The sequence below is a fragment of the Rhinoderma darwinii genome, chromosome 8 (assembly GCF_050947455.1).
Source record: "Rhinoderma darwinii isolate aRhiDar2 chromosome 8, aRhiDar2.hap1, whole genome shotgun sequence".
NCBI lineage: Eukaryota > Metazoa > Chordata > Amphibia > Anura > Rhinodermatidae > Rhinoderma > Rhinoderma darwinii.
The window spans coordinates 51,624,880-51,647,812 of NC_134694.1; the positions used below are offsets into that span (position 1 = coordinate 51,624,880).

The following is a 22,933-nucleotide window of genomic DNA, read 5'->3' on the forward strand; positions in this document are numbered from 1 at the left end:
TCCACGGAGAGGCAGGGACTCCTAGCATCGTACATAACTATGATGCTAGGAGTCCGGCTCTCTGCAGTGTGTTCGGTCCGGGACTTGCGGCCGAAATACGTCCGTCCATTACGGACGTAATGTGCTCGTGTAAATCCAGCCTTAGGCTGGGTTCACACGACCTATTTTCAGACGTAAACGAGGCGTATTATGCCTCGTTTTATGTCTGAAAATAGGGCTACAATACGTCGGCAAACATCTGCCCATTCATTTGAATGGGTTTGCCGACGTACTGTGCAGACGACCTGTAATTTACGCGTCGTCGTTTGACAGCTGTCAAACGACGACGCGTAAAAATACAGCCTCGTCGAAAGAAGTGCAGACGTAATTTGAGCCGTTCTTCATTGAACTCAATGAAGAGCAGCTCAAAATTTACGGCTGTCAGAGAAGCCTCGCAAAATGCGAGGAGGAGCATTTACGACTGAAACGAGGCAGCTGTTTTCTCCTGAAAACAGTCTGTCTTTTCAGACGTAAATGCCTGCTATCGTGTGCACATACCCTTAGAGCATTTAGCACAGTGATTTCCAGTCATCATTAGGGTATGTTCACACGGCAGCGTCCGTAACGGCTGAAATTAATTTAGCCGTAATGGCATGTTGAGGCGCTATTTCGCTGCGTTCATTACGGGCGTAAATGGAGCGGTTTTTCCATGGAGTCAATGGAAAACGGCTCCATTTACGTCTGAAGAAGTGACAGGCACTTATTTGACCCGGGCGTCTTTTTTACGCCCCGCCTTTTGACAGTGGGGCGTAAAAAAAATAACCTTCTGCACAGAACATCGTAAGACCCATTCTAATGAATGGGCAGATGTTTGCCGACGCTTTGGATTACGTCCGTAAATAGTGTGTGTGAACATACCCTTAGTGATAAGTTAGTGGCTGGATGAACGCAGGCATTAAGGCCCTGTTCACACAGAGTTTTTTTAGTTTTTCTTTGTGAAACGGAAACCACGTCGGAAACCGTACCAAAAAACTGCCGAAAAAGCCTTCAAGGGGAGGTGGAGGCGTTTTTTCCCGCGAGCAGAAAAAAACACTTGCGGGAAAAAGAAGTGACATGACCTATCTTGAGGCGTTTTCCGCCCCAAAAACCAAATTGAAATCAATGGGAGACAGGAAAAAATGCTGCGAACAGCCGCAGCGGTCTTTGACGTGTTTTTGACGCTTTTTGGGCAAAAAACACTTGCAGTTTTTTCTTTTGCCTGTTGAAGAAAGAGGTAAAAAAAAGCCTCAAAACCGGAGCTGACTTTTCCAGCCAGAATTCTCTGCCTACAAAAAACTCAGTGTGAACTAGGCCTAAGGAGTCTGACAATGATAAAAAAAACCCACAAAGACACCTCCACGTCTTAGACTTTGAAGCAAGGTGACTCCTCCATCAGAAGCTGAAGAAATACTGCCTCCAGCCACCCACTCCCTCTTGCATATAAAACCTTTTAGGCTATGTTCACACGCTTACTAAAAAACGTCTGAAAATACGGAGCTGTTATCACGGGAAAACAGCTCCTGATTTTCAGTATTTATTTTTTTTAGCAAATCGGGTTTTCCGCTGCGTTTTTTACGGATGATTTTGGAGCTGTTTTTTTTATATGAGTCAATGAAAAACGGCTCCAAAAACGGCTCAAGAAGTGACATGCACTTCTTTTTCGCGGCCATTTTTTTACGCGGCTATATTTCTATCCATTCTTTTTGGAATACAATTTTTTACCCGTTGCTAAACAAACTAACAACTGATTAGTACCCCTTGAGAAAGCTGACGGCGAAACGCACGTTGGGGGCGGTCTGTGTGGAGATCTCTCGTTTTTGGTCCATCATGCAATCCACGGGTTTGTGCAGTTCTCTTAGCCCATTTAATAGGGCAATTTTTTGGTCTATCTGTGCATAGGTGGGCACAATTTTGTGCTTTCTGGCTACGTGTATATTACATCTAGAACCCTTTTCTGTTCTTGAGTCTAATTATTTGGCTTATGATATATCCTTTTGGATAGAGATTTCTGTACTATACCACATCACATGATGTTTATACTATGGTAGCATACAACGGGGACTATTTACGCTGTTTCTCCACACTCTGCTTTTAAATTGTGTGTATTATTGTTTTTATCTTTGTGATGGCCAATATGCTGTTATGTGCAATATAATAAAGTTTATTTTTTATTGTCATGGTACGTAATTAGTGCTATGTGTCGCTTATTGTCTGGATATACTAGCTGTCTTCACAGTCTTCTATAGGTATTAACAACTGATTGGCCTGTGATGTGACTTCAGTACTGAGTAACAGTAAGGCCGGATTCACACGAGCGTGTGCATTTTGCGCACGCAAAAAACGCGGCATTTTGTGTTCGCAAAAGGCAATTAACAGCTCCGTGTTTCAGCCCCGTATGATGTGCGGCTGCGTGATTTATCATTATAACACTCCGTTTGGATATTTGTAAACAGAAAAGCACGTGGTGCTTTTCTGTTTACATTCATAGTTTTACTGCTGTTGCGCGAATGACGCTCGTCCCACGGAAGTGCTTCCGTGTGGTGCGCGTGATTTTCAATTTTCAATTTTGACTTCAATGGGTGCGTGATGCGCGAAATACGCAGACTCAAGTTTACACAGACTCACGCTGCGCAAAAATCACTGACAGTCTGAAATGCCCCATAGACTAATATAGGTCCGTGCGAGGCGCGTTCAAATCACGCGCATTGCACGGACGTATATATCACGTTCGTCTGAATAAGCCCTGAATGTGAGTGGCCAAGACCTTTCTAAACAAGTCTCCATGGTCCAGCCTATAGACTATTTCTTAGATCAGCAAATCACTTCAAATCATTCACACGTAATTAAAATTTCCTGAAAAGTTGTGCAACATGTTTAATTTAAGGGTATGTTCACACGGCCTATTTTCGGCCGTTTTTTGGGACGTAAACGCCCGAAAAACGGCCAAAAAATCGGAAGCAGTACGCCTCCAAACATCTGCCCATTGATTTCAATGGTAAAAACTGTGTTCTTTTCCGACGGGCCATTTTTTTACGTGCCCGTTTTTCAAAAACGGCCACGGAAAAAGAAGTGCAGGTCACTTCTTGGGACTTTTTGGAGCCGTTTTTCATGGAGTCTATAGAAAACAACTCCAAAAATGGCCGTAAAAAACGCATCGAAAAACGCTACAAAAATCGCAAGTGGCTAAAAAAAACGTCTGAAAATCAGGAGCTGTTATCCCTTGAAAACAGCTCCGTATTTTCAGACGTTTTTGAGTTTGCGTGTGAACATACCCTTACTGAATACTCAAACAAGAATAAATTAGTATAGTACAGCACTTTCATCATAACTTAAAAATGGCTACATATGCTTTTTAATTGCTTTTGCAGCTTCTTGCTACTTGGTGCACTTGAACACTATATATCTCTGCTTGCTTGGGTCAGCTGAATGGCCATGCAATTTCTGTAGTGGGACCAGGGATAGAGAGCCACCACACACCTCTTTCCTCATCTATCTCAGCTGAAAAAATAGGATTGGATGGTTTGAAATCCAATTTCTGCTTCCCGTTTAGTGGTCTGCTGGTCACCGTAGACATGAGATTTTTGGTAGAGCCCAAAAAATCTGCTTTAGGCATGATTCACATGAACGTGTTAAACGTCCGTGGGACGGCCGTTGAAACAGCGGCCATCCCACGGGCCTACGTAATTCAATGTGGACGTTCACACAACCGTTGTTTCAACGGACCGTGTGAAGGGTCCGTGGGAAAATAGGACATATCCGTTCTTTTCACGCATCACACATCCCTCCATAGACTCTCAACTATGGGAGATGCATGACATCGCAGCGCTGAGCACGGATGCACATCGGACGTGAAAAACTGCAGTTTTTCATGTCCGAGATGCGCAGCGCTCGTTTGAATCAGGCCTTATACTCAGAAAATCCAATCATATTCATGGCACAAAATATATGGCTTCCTTAAGAAGCAGTATTATGGCCATCTGAGAGCAGCCTAAGGGCTCATGCACACGACCGTAGCCGTGTGCACGGCCGTGATTTTTGTGTCGGCCGGCTGCGGACTGTCAGCCGCGAGCCGCCCGCAAATCGCGGGACATGCAGAACACGGCCGTAATAAGACAGGTCCATTCTTTCTGCTGTGCGGGCTCCCGGGCCATGCACGGACCGTAAAAACTACGGTCGTGTGCATGGCTCCATAGAAATGAATGGGGCCGAAATTCTCCCGTGGATTTTCGGGGGGAATTGCGGCCGAAAAACATGTTCGTGTGCATGGGGCCTTAGGCCGGATTCACACGAGCGTGTGCGTTTCGCGCACGCAAAAAATGCGGCGTTTTGCGTGCGCAAAAGGCACTTAACAGCTCCGTGTGTCAGCCCTGTATGATGTGCGGCTGCGTGATTTTCGCGTAGCCGCTGTCATTATGACACTCCGTTTGGATGTTTGTAAACAGAAATCACGTGGTGCTTTTCTGTTTTCATTCATAGTTTGACAGCTGTTGCGCAAATCACGCTCATCCCACGGAAGTGCTTCCGTGTGGTGCGCGTGATTTTCACGCACCCATTGACTTCAATGGGTGCGTGATGCGCGAAATACGCCCAAAGAACGGACATGTCGTGACTTTTTCGCAGCGGACTCACTCTGTGTAAATATCACGCAACTGTCTGCACGGCCCCAGAGACTAATATAGGTCCGTGAGATGCGCGTGAAAATCACGCACGTTGCACGGACGCATATCCCGTTCGTCTGAATAAGCCCTAAGGAAGATCCACCATTAACATGTGGCCTATTTACTTAGCAAACTATTGTTAGCCATATTATGTTCACAAGGTGAATATTCAAAATTAATATGATCAAGTTTAGATTATATTGATGTTTTTATATCAGAAGTCTCATTCTCCAATAGTTTCTTTAAAAAAAAATTCTTTTTAAAATATCACATTTTCAATTTCTCTCACTCTGTGGTAAAACCACTTTAATAGAACCATCCTTACAATTACAATAATTTTATTGAAAAATGGCTATTTTATTCATTTGAATAACATGTTCCTCTGGCTTTGTATATCCTTTTCACAACAGGTGGTTTAGTTACCCAGAATAATTTGTTTCATTATGTGTACTTTCTAGGCTGGAAGGAGGCAGAGAACACCTGCTGCCCATTGACTATTACTTCCCACCACAGAAGACCTGCTTGATTTGTGGAGATGAAGCATCTGGATGCCACTATGGAGCCCTCACATGTGGCAGCTGCAAAGTCTTCTTCAAGAGAGCAGCTGAAGGTAGGAATAAAATGTGTTTTTTTTGTGTACTCACAACAAAGATACCAAATTGTATTTCACTGCATTTCTCTTCCATTATAAGCACATATATATGACACAGAGCCTTATAGAAATTACTAAGTACACATTTGTTCTTCGTATTCTAAGGCTGGGTTCACACGACCTATTTTCAGGCGTAAACGAGGCATATTATGCCTCGTTTTACGCCTGAAAATAGGGCTACAATACGTCGGCAAACATCTGCCCATTCATTTGAATGGGTTTGCCGACGTATTGTGCAGACGACCTGTAATTTACGCATCGTCGTTTGACAGCTGTCAAACGACGACGCGTAAATTGACTGCGTCGGCAAAGAAGTGCAGGGCACTTCTTTGTCACGTAATTTGAGCCGTTCTTCATTGAACTCAATGAAGAGCAGCTCAAGATATACGAGCGTCACAGACGCCTCGTATATTACGAGGAGGAGCATTTACGGCTGAAACAAAGCAGCTGTTTTCTTCTGAAAACAGGCTGTCATTTCAGCCGTAAATGACAGCTAGCGTGTGAACATACCCTAAGGGTATGTGCACACGTAGTGACCAAAAACTTCTGAAAATACAGAGCTGTCTTCAAGGGAAAACAGCTCCTGATTTTCAGACGTTTTTTGAGCAACTCGCGTTTTTCGCTGCGTTTTTCGCTGCGTTTTTTACGTCCGTTTTTGGAGCTGTTTTCATTGGAGTCTATGAGAAAACCGCTCCAAAAACGTCCAAAGAAGTGTCCTGCACTTCTTTTGACGAGGCTGTATTTTTAAGCGTCGTCGTTTGACAGCTGTCAAACGACGACGCGTAAATGACAGGTCGTCTGCACAATACGTCGGCAAACCCATTCAAATGAATGGGCAGATGTTTGCCGACGTATTGGAGCCGTATTTTCAGACGTAAAACGAGGCATAATACGCCCCGTTTACGCCTGAAAATAGGTCGTGTGAACCCAGCCTAATACATTACTTTTAGAAGAATTTTCCAACCAGAGATTCCTCCAAGCAAACGGCATAAACAGTCAACTGATTCATTTACATTGTTTGTTGCTTCTTTCAGCAAAGCAGCAGCTACTGATATACTGTAGTGTATGTAGAAGATTGTGAAGCTATAAAGAAACTGAAAATTAGATCACACACCACTGTTTGTTTTTTACTATGGCACCGCAGAATAGGCATGACTACGTTGCATGTATAGATGAGCCCTACTATGTATACTTGTATGCTCACTATTACAAAACATCTCTATATGGTTACTAATGGGTGGGAGGGGCACTAAAATGCCTAGCCACTAGATCAGAACTGCCATTGGGCACTAATATATTATGCACATATATATGCTTTACTGTTCAGTAGTGCTATATGTACATAAATACTGGCACAGTATACCTTATGGCAACGTTATATAAGTACTGGCGTTACTGTTGAGTCAGTCTGATGAGGTACTAATACAGAGGGGGACATTCTGCAGTAAGCACTGCTATGGTGGCATTGACGGTTGTTTAGCAAAAGTAAGTTATTGTTGAGTAGAAATGACTGGGTCGGCACAATTCCTCAGGAGACACAAGTTGGACATGAGACTTGCGGTCAGTATTGGGGTAACACATGGTTCTGTGTTAAGCCCAATTCTTTTTAATTGCTTTATTAATGACCTTGTGGATGGGATTGATAGCAAGGTGTAATTTTTTGCTGATGATACACAACTTCATAAAATACTTTACTCTAAAATATTACAGGAAGACATTGATAAGCTGGTAGGATGAACAAAAAGATGGCAGATGAATTTTGAATACACTTAAAGCAATGTTAAATATTTTTGTGTCAAAAAAGACAAAAGTATAGAAGGTATGATAGTAATTCACCTAGTCCACAGGAATAATAGTATTCATGCATATACATTAAATGGAATAAAACTGGGGATAACAGAACAAGTGAAGGACTGGGATATTCTAACTACCGTATTTTTCAGATTATAAGACGCAGTTTTTAGCAAGAATAAATCTTGCTAAAAAGTCCCTGCGTCTAAGGCTTTATTCAGATGAACGGGAAATACGTCCGTGCAACGCACGTGTTTTTCACGCGCGTTGCACGGACCTATATTAGTCTATGGGGCCGTGCAGACATGTGCGTGATTTTTACTCAGCGTGAGTCCGCTGAAAAAAAGTCATGACATGTCCGTTCTTTGGGCGTTTTGCGCGAATCACGCACCCATTGAAGTCAATGGGTGCGTGAAAACCACGCATGTCGCACGGAAGCACTTCCGTGCGAACAGCGTGATTCGCGCAACAGCTGTCAAAAGGATGAATGAAAACAGAAAAGCACCACGTGCTTTTCTGTTTACAAACATCCAAATCGAGTGTCATAATGATGGCGGCTGCGCGAAAAGCACGCAGCCGCGCATCATATGATGCTGCCACACGGAGCTGTTAAGTGGCTTTTGCGCACGCAAAACGCCGCGTTTTTGTGTGCGCAAAAACGCCACGCTCGTGTGAATCCAGCCTAAGGGTATGTGCTCACGATAACTGGAATTACGTCTGAAATTACGGAGCTATTTTCAGAAGACTTCAGACTTAGCTGTTTGGACCCAAATAAGTATTATTCTACTTATGGATGATGACTAGAGGCAAGAGAAGCCTGAAGCAACAGGGCAAACTGGAGTTATACTTTGAAAAAGACCGAGATGATGATGGCGGGGACTCCACCGTTACATCTCGCTCGCACATCTTTTTTTTTTTATCAAATCTGTTTTTATTAGTATAAAAGTACAAATTACAATACAAAACTGACACTACAGTTACCTGTGTCGTACAAAAAACATTGAATTATTGTCATTCAGTTGGACTTAATTAACATGTGCTAGCTGAAAGGAAAAGGTAAATAAAAAGAGGAAAGAAAAAGTACATTTCCAATGTGAGCAGTGACATCCACTTGTATCTAACACATGGCTAAACATGAATTTCTAAGAAACATCAACGATGTGTTTCGATTTACTCAATGTATTAACACCTTTCACCAATCTTTAGTGATAAATCCATATGACTGCAGTAATTTCGATTAAGACCACATAACATGTGATTTTTGGGTAACATGAGGTAAGACAAAATGGAACGGTGGGGAAGGGTAATACAAGGGGATAGTTATGGGTAAGGATGTGAATAGGATTACAGCAATACCTCACAATAAAAAATCAGAAACTTAGGAAATTGTTCTCATTAGATCATCTCTATGTTGCAACCAAGGAGACCATATTTTCACAAACTTCTCATAAGTATCTTCCACTCTGTTAGAAAGTTCTTCCATGCGACATATCTGACTAACTTTGTCTATCCATTGACTTACGGAAGGAGTAGTAGGTTGTAGCCAGTACAAAGGAATTAACATTTTTGCTGCCGCTAACAGATGCGTATGTAAGTACTTTTTGGACATAGTCATAGAATTTGAAGGGAGTCCCAACGCTATGTTCTCTAACGACAGAACTACATCTGTATTACATATCAAGTTAATGTTCCTTTCTATTTGTGACCAAAAGGGTCTAACCTGAAGGCAAGTCCACCAGATATGTGACAAAGAACCCTCCTGTGACTTACATCTCCAGCATAGAGCATTTGGGGCAAAACCCATACGATAAAGATTTTGCGGAGTTTTGTACCATCTGGTGAGCAATTTATAATGGTTCTCCTGTAGTTTTACACACCTAGAGAATCCATGTGAGTTGCCCATTACCATATTCCTCTCCTGATCCGACAGCCGCAGTCCGAGCTCCGCTTCCCACGACGCTATGAAGGATGGCAAATCCCTCCCTTCCATTGCTGAAAGTTGGTGATAGATCTTAGACATTTTATGTTTATTCCCTCTATGAGTAGCTAGAAGCTTCTCAAACCATGTGAGCTCTCTAGTTGTCTTGTAATCTTTTAAAAATTTAGTACATGCTATTTGTATGTGATGGATCTGAAGAAAATTAAGCTTCAAAGCCTCACCATGCATCATAGACTGGATCTCCTCTGCTGTAGGTACTCTATTGTCTAACATAAAGTCTCTAATCTGAATTCCTGCAAAACATTTCCATAGGTCTGAGCTATATCCGCTCCCCAATTTAATAAGTTTAGGTAATGCCGCTACTGGAAGTATTGGTGACGGTTGAGGTAACACCTTCTCTGTCAAGCCCACCTTAGCCCAGACCGCTAAAGTGCCTTTCATTAAAGGATTTCTCATAGCTCCTATGTCTTGTTGGCTCGGCACCCAAAGAACTCCTAATGGATTATCTAATCCGCCTACTGCGTCCCTAGATAGCCCTCCCTGCTCCTCCGACTCTGCTGCCAAATCTAACCATCTTTGTAGATGTATAGCTTTGTAGTAACCCTCTATATCTGGAAGTCCCATTCCTCCTTGACGTTTGCTCCTTGTGAGATTGCGGTATGATATCCTCGGCCTTCTTTGTTTCCACAAATATTTTGAGATCATTTGTTGTACTGTCCTGAAGAAAGTTCTTGGTAAGAGAATTGGAACCATATTCATAATGTAAAGCACCACAGGTAGGATATAGGTCTGTAGCAGATTCCTTCTGCCCATCCACGATATGTATGGAATATTATAGGCAGAAAGAAGTTCTTTTATCTTCCGAAGGAGCGGTTGATAATTTAATTTGTATAGTGCATTTAGATCTGCGGGTAGTTGCATACCTAAGTATTTCACAGATTCCGAGGGCCATTGGAATTCAGAAGCTGAAGCCAATCCCTTCACCTGTCTCTGCGGTAGGGTTACATTAAGAATTTCCGACTTAGTATAGTTTACCTTGAAATTAGACACCATTCCATAGCTGTGAAAGGTTTCTAAAATAACTGGGATAGCGCTCTCTGGATTTGTGATGGTAAGTAGCATATCATCAGCAAATGCGTGAACCAAGTGTATTTTTGAGTTTATATTTAAGCCTTCAATTCGTGTATCCTGCCTCAAGGCCTGCAAGAGAGTCTCCAGAGTCAGAATGAATAAAGACGGTGAGAGGGGGCATCCCTGTCTTGTGCCATTCCCAATTGAGAAGGAGGGAGACAAAACCCCATTCACCCGTATCTTCGCCGATGGCTTGCTATATAGCGTAAGGATCGCTTTGATAAATGGTTCTGGGAATCCAAATTTAGCTAACGTAGCTGTCATAAAGTCCCATGCCACTCTATCAAATGCCTTCTCTGCATCTGTACCTATGAGCACCAGGGATGTTTTTGAATCATGCGCTTTCTGTATGCAATTCATCAGGCGAATGGAGTCATGTCTACCCTCCCTCCCTGGCACAAAACCTTTCTGATCCAAATGCACTAAAGTATTTAGGAACTTTCTTACTCGCGTGGAGAGTAATTTAGCCCATATTTTAAGGTCCAGGTTTAAAAGAGATATAGGCCTATAACTAGAACATAAGAGGGGATCTTTTCCTTCCTTAGGCAGTATCGTGATATACGCTTCAAGTGACTGTGCCGTTAATTTATTTCCTCTTAGCAACTCATTATAAGCTTTGACCAAAGGAGGTAATAATATATCTTTAAATTTTTTATAATATTTGATAGTTAGCCCGTCTGGCCCTGGGCTCTTCCCTGAGGGAAATGAATATAACACTTTTGACACCTCCGCCAAAGTAACCGGAGTCATAAGTTCCTCCGCATCTGCAGCCGAGATTGTAGGTAATGTTAATGGCCTCAAAAAATCTTCAATCTGCATAGATCTGGAGATATCTGAGTTCAAGGAAGGGACCGGGATATTGTATAAACTCGAGTAGTATTCACTAAAAACTCCTGCAATGTCCTCAGTATTCGTGTATGTATTTCCTTCTGATGTTTTAATCCTATGAATAAAGGCCTTTTCTTTTTTCTTTTTGATCAGTGCCGTCATTAACTTTCCCCCCTTATCCCCGTGCGCGTATAACTTCTGGTGATAGTGCACCATATTAGCTGCCAGCTTTTTGTTCAAGGAATCTTTTAAATTATTCCGAAGAATTTGCAATTCCGATTGTAGCTTTTTGGTTGGGGTATTTTTGTGTATCTTTTCCGTCTCTGCAATTTGCGATAGCAACAATAATATTCCTTTCTCCCTCTCTCTCTTTACTTTAGTTCCTAGTGAGATTAATATGCCCCTGATATATGTCTTATGCGCTTCCCATACTATAGTGCCCGACACGTCGTCTGTGGTATTGATTTCAAAGTATGTTTGTAATGACTCGGTCAATGTCTTGGACAAATCCGGTAAATCCAATAGGGCTTCATTTAGCCTCCATGTCCACTCTCTAGGAGACAGCTCAGCTACCTTCAACGTAATAAATGTTGGTGCATGATCTGAGACCGTAATTTGTCCAATACTGGCCGACTCCAGTGATGATATAAAATGTGCATGTATAAGCAGGTAATCCAGTCTCTGATGAGAACGGTGAGGGTGAGAAAAAAAAGTATAATCTTTTTGTGTAGTATGCAGAATTCTCCATGAGTCATGTAAGTTAAATTCTTGTAACTTATTTAAAAGCTTCCGTCTACCAATCTGTGGAATGGTTGACTTTTGTGTTGAAGAGTCTAGCTCTGGATTAATAGTTAAATTTAGATCTCCCCCAATAATAATAGGGCCTTCTGCAAAAGCTCTCAATTCTTCCAAAGTGTGAAGTAACCATGGAACCTGAGATTTGTTGGGAACATACACATTCGCTAAGGTGCATGTGAGTGCCCCCAATTTACCTTTGATAAATAAAGCTCTGCCATCCTTCGCATCAAGCCTCGCCAGGAGTACAAACGGTAGGTCTCTATGTAGCGCTATGGAGACTCCTCGAACTGCAGAGCCCGAACTGCAGCTATGGAACCACGAAGAAAAATAGTTAGTAGGTAATTTAGGTATTTTTTCAGCCTTAAAATGTGTTTCCTGTATAAAGGCTACAGATACTTGCTCCCTTTTTAACAGCGTTATTATCTGGTTCCTTTTCTGAGGCGAGTTCAGCCCATTTGTGTTGTAAGTCGCTAGCTTTATTGTCGCCATTTTTGTAGAGTATGTATTAAGCTATTCATTTTGCTAAGGTATTGTTTGGCATGTATTTGGGTAGATAAAAACAATCGACAGGGTAGGAGCAGGACAAGAGGAAAGAGGGGGAGGAAAACATACAACAAAACAGACATACAAACAAGCAATAAGTGTCCAGGCACTATGTAACTTCCGCTCATATATGGCCAACTGGGCTGCATATACAAAACACCACCTAATAGGTGTAGTAGAAATCCCACTACCCACCTACTTCTATCACCATAGCATCGTTGCATACGGAGATAGGGGAGGGAAAAATTCCTGAGCCGAGGCCAGGCTCAGATCCATAGTTTATTCTCACTTTAGGAGAGATCAAATAGTAAAAAATAACATATTATCTATAACAATAGCATTGGAAGGAAATAACCTTCCCTTACAGGCACTTATCATAGAATGTCTGTCTTATGTGAATAACTGCCGGTCACTACCCACATTACTTCTGAGATGATATATTGACCATTAACATACTTGGCCCTTTTGTCCAAGTAGTATTATCTCAGAACATACGTACTAAACCACATACCTAACTATATTCCATTAGCTGGAGTTGCATATCGTACGTATCAGGTGGCCTAGCTGCTTCAAGTTGTTATTCTGGGTAGCTCCTTATCATAGTACATATATAGAGGTCTACATATCCTCTTCACCCATCTAGTACCGTAAAACATGTAGGCCTCTATCCACATAGCCAAAAACCTCAAATTATCATATTATCTATTAGTCACAATAATGTACCCTATAAAACATTCCAAACAGTAGAATTTTAAGATTAGCAGTTAGAGACATCAATAATTGAAACAAAAACAGCATAGCTCACGAACAAGACTGGACAGTTCAAGGTACATCCTCCTCCATGACTTCTGCCCTTTGCTTCTTTCCGCGTGGCGTTCTGTGTTTGGAGTACACAGACCAAGGTTCCATCTTTGGCAGATCTGGTAGCGTGATGTCGGTCTGAGCTGGTAACCAGTTCTGTATCGGAATCGGGCGTATACCCAATCTTTCCCATGCTTCTTCCAGATCGTTCGGAGTATGGATCAAGATCCTCTTCCCCTCCTTAATGATCGCCAACCCGAAGGGAAAAAGCCATGTGTAAGGTAAATTAATTTCCCGGAGTTTCGCCAACAATGGTCTCATGATGCGCCTCTTTGCGAGTGTAGATGCCGCTATATCTTGATATAGCTGTAGTGTAGAGCCTTCAAATGTAACCCTTTGCTGTTCTCTGTTAGCCGTTAATATAGCTGCCGTATCCACGTAGCTTAGCAGACCACAGATGACATCTCTTGGTGTTTCTGTCGGCTTAGGCTTAGGTCTAAGGGCCCTATGGATCCGTTCGATCACCACCTTTTCCGCCCTCTCTTCTCCCAGCAAGACTGCAAATATTTGCCGCGCAATTGCAGGTAATGCCTCAGCTGCGTACGATTCAGCCAGGCCTTTCAGCCTGATATTTTTCCTACGGCTTCTATTCTCCATGTCCTCAATCATAGTCAGTGCCCTGTTCATTTGCGACTCCTGAACTTGCAGCTTGTGCCCCACTGAGTCCGCATGGTTTACTGTGTCTGATAATGCCGATTCAAGCACTTCTAATCTGTGCCCCATACGCTTAAAATCTGACCTGAATTCTGTGATCTCCTTCATAACCGGCATTATGGCTTGTTGTAGGGTTTTCTTCAGGAACGATTTAGTTATTCCTCCTGTGTCTGAGATCGCTGCAGCAGCACCGCACATGCTGTCAGCATCTGAGTCCTCAGATGCAGGGTACGGCGCCATTTTGGAAACTCCAGCCGCCGTTTGCAAATCCCGTTTCTGCAGGAATTTATCCAGGTCAGCTTGCTGTTTTTGCGCTCCCGGGGTGCTCAATGTGTCCCTGAGTTTGTCCTTTCCCGTCTTCACCATTTTTAGTATAAATGTGCCTCTTATTCGTTCTGGATCTGAGCCGGCTTGTGAGGAGCACTGTCTTATGCTTCCATCACGTTCAGCGGTCAGGCTCCGCCCCTCGCTCGCACATCTTTAACCCGGGGAATCCTCCATCCCCATCCTCACCATCATTCTTCTCCTCTTCGGGAGGTCCGACATACTATGAACGGTCAAGAGATAATCGGCCCAAACAGGTTCCAGGCTCCAGATACAGCCCTCTCATTGAAACAACAGCGACAAGTTTGGGTGCCAAACTGGCCACGTGGCAGGCACCATCTTCTCCATCAGTGAGCCCTGTTAAGCAAAAACTCTGACTCCAGAATTTATCTCCTCCGAGGCTGGAGGTAAGCAATAACTTTCCTGACCCTTCCGACTTACCAACAGCTTTTGTGGATTTACCTATCAATGATCAACCTGCATCAGGCACCCTCCTGAAAGAAATGCCTATGGTGTTCAGTGTCTCCATGCATAGGGAGATTACGTCTCTACTTGTTCCCATTCAATCCATGGTGCAAAACGTAGAAATAGAATACAACATGTGGAGTGCAAACTGGGAGATTTTGCTGATTCACACAATGACTTAGTCAACGCACATGACGACCTAACGGCAGAGGTAGATAGCCTCCAGGCCGAAGTCACCGATCTGTAAGATCGTTCCAGACGGAATAATGTGATATTTCATGGCATTCCAGAGGACATTCATCCTAAGGACCTTACTCAACACCTACAAGGCCTTAATGGCTTTATTACCGACAAGTTCTACAACCGATATCATAATCGACAGGGCGCACAGAATACCTCGTCCCAGTCATCTCCCTGATACTGTACCCAGGGATGTTCTCGCCCGCATTCATTATTATCACATTAAGGAAGCGTTGATGATCTCCGCAAGGAAACTAGACGAACTGCCTTTGCCTTGCCAACGTGTTAAACTTTTTGCGGATCTATCCCTATCCACACTTCGCCAACAGAAACATCTGGCCCCCATTACTACTGCACTTTGAGAAAATCAAATTGCTTACCGCTGGGGCTTTCCAGTAAAGCTTCTTATATGCAGTAATGATTCTTTACATGTTATTTAATCTTTGGAGGAAGGGAATAAACTCCTACACATGTGGAAGCTCCTGCTTCTTGATCCTATGGCAGATAGACCACCTCTCCCGAGACGGGTAGAAAAAGATTGGCAAGTGGTGACCCCGAAGAGGAGGAATTATCGTTAAAGAGCTGACATTTCGAGCAGTAAGTGCCTGTGAGGGCTCGGCCATGTTTCTGGGTAACAACCCTGTGTGACTGTCCCACTATATTGTTCCAGCTTATATAGCTGTATACCTGTTTAGGGAGTTTGATTCCTACCCACGTATCCTGTATATTTTCAATGTTTTATTTGCTATGTCTTTTATGATGCTCATCTCTGTCAAGTTTATAGTGCAATGTACTGTGCATCCTACTAATGTATATTTGGGAGGCTATGTGATATGTTTATACTCCTATTCTCAAGGGAAATATGTTACTGTAGACATACATTCTGGAGACAGCTATGTATCTCATTGCCATTTGGGTATACCAATTTTAACTAACACATTTTCTATACTTCAACATGGTTATTAAATTTACCTCCTTAAATGTTAAGGGACTGAATAGCCCATACAAAAGATCTTTCATGTGGAAAGAAGTGCTCTCTTTGAAATGTGACATATTCTGTGCTCAAGAGACGCACATAATTGAGAAAGATGCTCATAGAATTAAACATCCTCTATTCTCTACAATTATTCTCTCTCACCATAACAAAAAGCAAAGGGGGGTACTTTATTGCTGTTAAAAATATGGTGGCTTTCAAGCCAGTCTACTCTCTAATGGCAGGTATATTCTTCAGATTGGGGAACTTAATAACGTCCTATATACAATTGTAGCAGTATATGCCCCGAACACTCATCAAACCCGATTCCTTACAAATTTGCTTTGGAAAATGAATCAGGTCAAACAAGGGCACTTAGTTATTTGTGGAGATTTTATCTCTGTAAGGGTATGTTCACACGAGGGCGTACGTAACGGCTGAAATTACGGGGATGTTTCAGCCTGAAAACATCCCCGTAATTTCAGCCGTAACGGCATGTGCAGGAGCTTGAACGCCGCGTCCATTACGGACGTAACTGGCGCTGCTATTCATTGGAGTCAATGAATAACGGCTCCAATTACGGCCAAAGAAGTGACAGGTCACTTCTTTGACGCGGGCGTCTATTTACGCGCCGTCATTTGACAGCGGCGCGTAATTTACGCCTCGTGTGAACAGACAAACGTCTGCCCATTGCTTTCAATGGGCAGATGTTTGTCAGCGCTATTGAGGCGCTATTTTCGGACATAATTCGGGGCAAAAACGCCCGAATTACGTCCGTAATTAGTGTGTGTGCACATACCCTAAACCATGCCCAAATTGACTCCTCTGCTTTACACAGATCCCGATTGCAGTCCTTAGCCCCCTCCTCCACGAGGCAGATTTATACGATATATGGAGGATTCGGAGTGGGACTACACGTACTTCTCCCAAGTTCACAAATTGTATTCAATTATTGATCTTTTTATAGTTCCTAGATCCCTAATACAAAGAGTGAGGGTATGTTCACACGCTTAGCAAAAAATGTCAGAAGATACGGAGCTGTTTTCAAGCGAAATCCGCTCCTGATTTTAAGAAGTTTTTGTAACAACTCGCGTTTTTCCCTGCGTATTTTACGGCCATTATTGGAGCTGTTTTTCAATGGAGTCAAAGAAAAATACCTCCAATAACGTCCCAAGGAGTGACATGCACTTCTTTTTCGAGGGCATCTTTTTACGCGCCATATTTTGACAGTGACGCGTAAAATCAAGCCTCGTGGAAACAGAACACTGTAAATTCCATTGCAAGCAATGGGCAGGTGTTTTGAGGCGTAAGGGTGCAGTTTTTTCAGGCGTAATTCGAGGTGTAAACGGCCCGAATTACGTCTGAAACCACTGCGTGTGAACATACCCTTACTCACACAACTATTGAATTGATCAAATGGTCGGATCATGTGACTATCACTATGGGGATTGAGGAATCTTATCCACATACTTTAGATTTCCTATGGAGAAATAATACCTTTCAAATGTATCATCCCACATCTAGAGAAGAGCTTACAAAGAACCTAGATGATTATTTCCTCTTAAATGCTAATTCCGTACAGTATCCATTCATTCTGTGGAATGCTCACAAGGCATACATAAGGGGGATGTTTATCAAATGAGAACACAGAGCTAAAAAAGACAGGGAAAGTCAATTTGACAGTATAATACTTCACATCCGTAACTTGCAACACCTTAATAAATCTCACATGTCCTTGGAAAATACGGACAAGTTGTGTGTGTGTGTGTGTGTGTGTGTGTGTGTGTGTGTCCTTCGAATCCAACGTAAGGATTGTTTCTTACACACATATGAAAAGAATCTTAAATCGAATTAAGGCGCAATATTACTCTCAAGATAATAAGGCCAGTAGACTTCTGGCACATAGATTAACCCTTTCAGGACCAAGCTCATTTTGGCCTTCAGGACCAGACCCATTTTTTCAAATCTGACATATTTCACTTTATGTGGTAATAACTTCGGAATGCTTTTACCTATCAAAGCGATTCTGAGATTGTTTTCTCGTGAGACATTGGACTTTATGATAGTGGAAAAATTTGGTCGATAAATTCAATATTTATCAGTGAAAAACACCAATTTTGTGAAAACTTGCAAAAATTAACATTTTTCTACAATTAAATGTATCTGCTTGTAAGACAGGCTGTTATACCACACAAAATTGTTGCTAATTAACATCACCCTTATGTCTACTTTAGATTGGCATCGTTTTTTGAACGTCCTTTTATTTTTCTATGACGTCACAAGGCTTAGAACTTTAGCAGCAATTTCTCACATTTTCAAGAAAATGTCAAAAGGCTATTTTTACAGTTCAGTTGTGAAGCGGCTTTTAGGACCTTATATATTAGAACCCGCCAAAAAGTCACCCCATTTTAAAATCTTCACCCATCAAAGTATTCAAAACAGCATTTAGAAAGTTTCTTAACCCTTTAAATGTTTCACAGGAATTAAATCAACGTAGAGGTGAAATGTTCAAATTTCATTTTTTTTTTTGCAGAAATTCATTTTTAATCTATTTTTTCTGTAACACAGAAATTTTTACCAGAGAAATGCAACTCAATATTTATTGCCCAGATTTTGCAGTTTTTATAAATATCCCACATGTGGCCCTAGTGTGGTAATGGACTGAAGCACCGGCCTACGAAGCAAAGGATTGGATTTTGGGCCTCCTTTTTATTAGAAAATATTTTAGGCTCCATGTCAGGTTTGCAGGGCTCTTTCGGTGCCAAAACAGTGGAAACCCACCAAAAGTGACCCCATTAGGGAAACTACACCCCTTGAGGAAATTATCTAGGGGTATAGTGAACATTTTGACCCCGCAGGTTTTTTGCAGAAATTATTGGAAGTAGGCTGTGAAAATTAAAATCTACATTCTTTCAAAGAAAATGTAGGTTTAGCTACAAAAGGACTAAAGGAGAAAAAGCACCACAACATTTGTAAAGCAATTTCTCCCGAGTAAAACAATACCCCACATGTGGTAATAAATGGCTGTTTGGACACAAGGCAGGGCTTAAAAGGAAAAGAGCGCCATTTAGCTTTTGGAGCTCAAGTTTAGCAGGAATGGTTTGCGGAGGCCATGTCACATTTACAAAGCCCCTGAGGGGACAAAACAGTGAAAACACCAAAAAAGTGACTCCATTGAGAAAACTACACCCCTTGAGGAATCCATCTAGGGGTGTAGTGAGCATTTTGACCCCACAGGTGTTTCATAGATTTTATTAGAATTGGGCAGTGAAAATAAAAAAAAAAAAATTTCTTCAATAAGACGTAGCTTTAGCTCCAGATTTTTAATTTTCTCAACAAATAAAGGAAAAAAAGAACCCCAACATTTGTAAAGCAACTTCTCTGGAGTACGGCAATACCCCACACATGGTCATAAACTGCTGTTTGGGCACACGGCAGGGCTCAGAAGGGAAGGAGCACCATTTGCTTTTGGTGTACAGATTTTGCTGCATTTGGTTTCTGGTCGCTATGTCGCATTTGCAAAGTCCCTGTGGAACCAAAACAGTGGATCCCCCCCCCCCCCGGAAGTGACCCCATTTTGGAAACAACACACTCAAGATATTCACTTAGGGGTGTAGTGAGCATGTTAACCCCACAGGTGTTTTGCAGAAATTCGTGTGCACACGATGTGGGAGAGTGAAAATGGGATTTTTTCCATAGATATGCCAATATGTGGTGCCCGGCTTGTGCCACCATAACAAGACAGCTCTCAATTATTATGCGGTGTTTCCCGGTTTTAGAAACACCGTACGTGTGGCCCTAATATTTTGCCTGGACATTCGACAGGGCTCAGGAGTGAAAGAGTATCATGTAAAATTGAGGCCTAATTTGGCGACATATAAAGTATTGGTTCACAATTGCAGAGGCTTTGATGTGAAATAAAAGAAACCCCTGAGAAGTGACCCCATTTTGGAAACTGCACCTCTCAATGCATTTATTAAGGGGTGTAGTGAGCATTTTCACCCCACGTGTCTTTTCCATAAATGATTGCGCTGCGGAAGGTACAAATTAAAATTTTTCCCTAGATATGCCAATTCATTGTCAAATATGTCGTGCCCAGCTTTTGCCACTGGGGACACACACCCCAAAAATTGTTAAAAGTGTTCTCCCGGGTATGGCAATACCATATATGTGGACGTAAACAGCTGTTTGGGCATGCTGTAGGGCTCAGATGGGGGGGAGCGCCATTTGGCTTTTGGAGTGTGGAATTTGCTTGGTAATAGTTTTGTTTGGAGTATCACTGTTTCCGTTTATAATGTGGGGCATATCTGAGCTGGGCAGAGTACATCAGGGGCATAGTCAGGTGGTATAATAATAAGGTAAAAAAAATAATCCATAGATGTGTGTTACGCTGTGACACAATCCTTTCTGCACAGGCCGGTGTCGCAATGATAAATGTCCTTCCTTATCCCCCTTTTGGTCCACACTCGGCACCTTTGCAGTTTGGGGAATTTTGCTGGGAGGTGTTGTCCTGGTATAATACGGGCACCGTCGCTTCCAGCAGATATGTTTGGGCCCTCCCCTTCCTGGTTCCCTAAATTTAGGGCCTCGATAAATCGCCTTTTGAAACAGAAGAAATGTTCCCCTCGGGGCCGGCACAACTGGATATTTTTCTTTCCTGACTTATTGGAGCCTTAACTTATTTTATTTTTTCATAGACATAGTGGTATGAGGGCTCTTTTTTTACGGGACGAGCTGTAGCTTTTATTGGTACCATATTGGGGTACATTCAACTTTTTGATCACTTGTTATCCTTTTTTGGGAGGCAAGGTGAAAAAAAAACCAGCAATTCTGCCATAGTTTTTTAGTTTTTAATATACAGCGTTCACCACGCGTTATAAACTACATGTTACCTTTATTCTGCGGGTCCGTACGATTCCGGCGATACCTAATTTATAGAATTTTTTTATAACTTTTTGCACAATAAAATTACTTTTGGAAAGAGAGTGTATTTTTTCTGTCGCCATGTTGTGAGAGCCATAACTTACATTTTTTCGTCGATGGAGCTGTGTGAGGTTTGTTTTTTGCGAGACGAGGTCTAGGTTTTATAGGTACCATTTTTGGATACATGCGACTTTTTGATCACTTTTTATTTAAATTTTTGGAAGACAGTAACCAAAAAACAGTAATTATGGCAGTGTTTTTGAGGTTTTTTTTTTACGGCGTTCACTGCGCTGGATAAATAACATAATATTTTTATTGTTTAGGTCGTTACGGTTGCAGCGATACCAAATATGTATGGTTTTATTATTTTTTTAAATAATAAATGACTTGATAAGGGAAAAAGGGCGATTGTGTTTTATTTTATTACTTGAAACTTTTATTGTATGTTTTACAACTTTTATTTTAACTTTTTTTTTTTTACACGTTTCTTTAGTCCCACTAGGGGACTTGAAGGTCCAACTGTTTGTTTGTACATTGCACTGCCTATGTAGTGCAATGTATTGGAACTGTCAGTTGTTCACTGTCAGCAAGCCGATCAGCTTACGTAATGGCAGACAGGAGTCCATTGTTAGGGCTCCTGTTGCCATGGTAGCAGTCGCCAGCCTTTCCATCGCGTGGCAAGGCTGCCGATTTGCTACAAACCTCTAGGATGCAGCGATCACAATGGATCGCTGCATCGAAGGGGTTAATGCCAGGAATCGGAGCTAGCTCCGGTTCCTGCCGATAGATCAGAGTGTCTGCTGTAACATACAGTGGACACCCACTGCTGATGACGACGGCTCACCTTCTGAGCTGGAAGCTGAGCCGGCGCCATCTAGCCGATGGTACCGGAAGCCTCCTGGGCCCCGCCGACGACGGGGCATAGGAGAATTCCGTTACTGGCGGACCGGGAGGTAAGTATTAGCCCTCCGATCGCCTTTGCAGCACCCGGCAACCCAGCGTTCACATTGCTGGGGTGCCGGTGGCTATAAACTCCTCACATGCTGCGATCTCTATTGAACGCAGCATGTGAGGGTTTAATCGGCCGGATCGGATGCTAGCTCCGGTCCTGGCCTATACCTCAGGGTGACAGCTGTAACATACAGCTGTCACCCGGCGGTGATGTCGCTGGCTCAGCTCCTGAGCCAGCTTCATCTCCATCACGTACAGTTACGTGAAAATGCGGTAAGACACCAGTTTTAATCACGTAACTGTACGTGATTGGGCGGGAAGGGGTTAAAATCCAGATCTTTAAGAAAACAAAATACCATTCCTTATTAATCCCTCAAATTCTCAGAAGATATACGCTCCCAGAGATATAGCGAATAACTTTATGGAATAGTATCATTCCTTATATAACCTCCATACTCCACACTCGCCTGTGCCAGAACACCAGCATTCTATCACGGACTTCTTGAGCACTATTAATCTTCCCACGCTTTCGGCAGACCAACTTAAATCTCCCACTCACTAGACAAGAAATTTCTACGGTAATACGTTCACTACCCTTGAATAAGGTCCCAGGCCCAGATGGCCTATTGGGCACTTACTGCAAAACATTGGAAGATACCCTATTACCCCATTTGTTTGACACCCTACGGTGCGCTGTCATGATTGGTTCCTTTCCCAAGGAAATGCTAAATGCTGTAATAGTGACTCTCCCAAAGCCAGGTAAATCTCCAGATGCCCCCCAAAATTGTTATCCCATATCCCTGCTTAATTCTGACCTAATAATCTTTGCTAAAGCCATAGCAAATCGTTTAGCTTCAATAATTCCCCTGTTAGTACATCAGGATCAAGTGGGCTTCATAAGGGGAAGACAGGCATCAGATAATACGAGAAGGATCCTTAATATTGTGGATCACCTAGTGGAAAGGGAAACACCAGCAGTCTTGGTTACATTAGATGCCAAGAAGGTGTTCGATCGCATGAATTGGTCATTCGTCTTCTCGGGGCTCGCAAAATTGGGCTTTGAGAGGCCTATTTTGAATGCTACAGTGGCTTTATATACTATTCCTTCAGCGAGGGTATTTCTGAATGGCACTTTATCTGATGAGTTTCCAATAACAAATGGGACTAGGCAGGAGTGCCCCCTG

The 22,933-nt window shown here is 42.4% G+C and overlaps 1 protein-coding gene across 1 annotated transcript in view; it reads left to right on the plus strand.

The window, feature by feature from the left end:
* AR (androgen receptor) overlaps window positions 1-22,933 on the plus strand; it is an 808,954-nt gene that overhangs the window by 331,012 nt on the left and 455,009 nt on the right. The window contains exon 2 of the mRNA XM_075835639.1: window positions 5,135-5,286. Coding sequence (XP_075691754.1) covers window positions 5,135-5,286 — 152 coding nt within the window. The remainder of the gene's footprint in view (window positions 1-5,134; window positions 5,287-22,933) is intronic.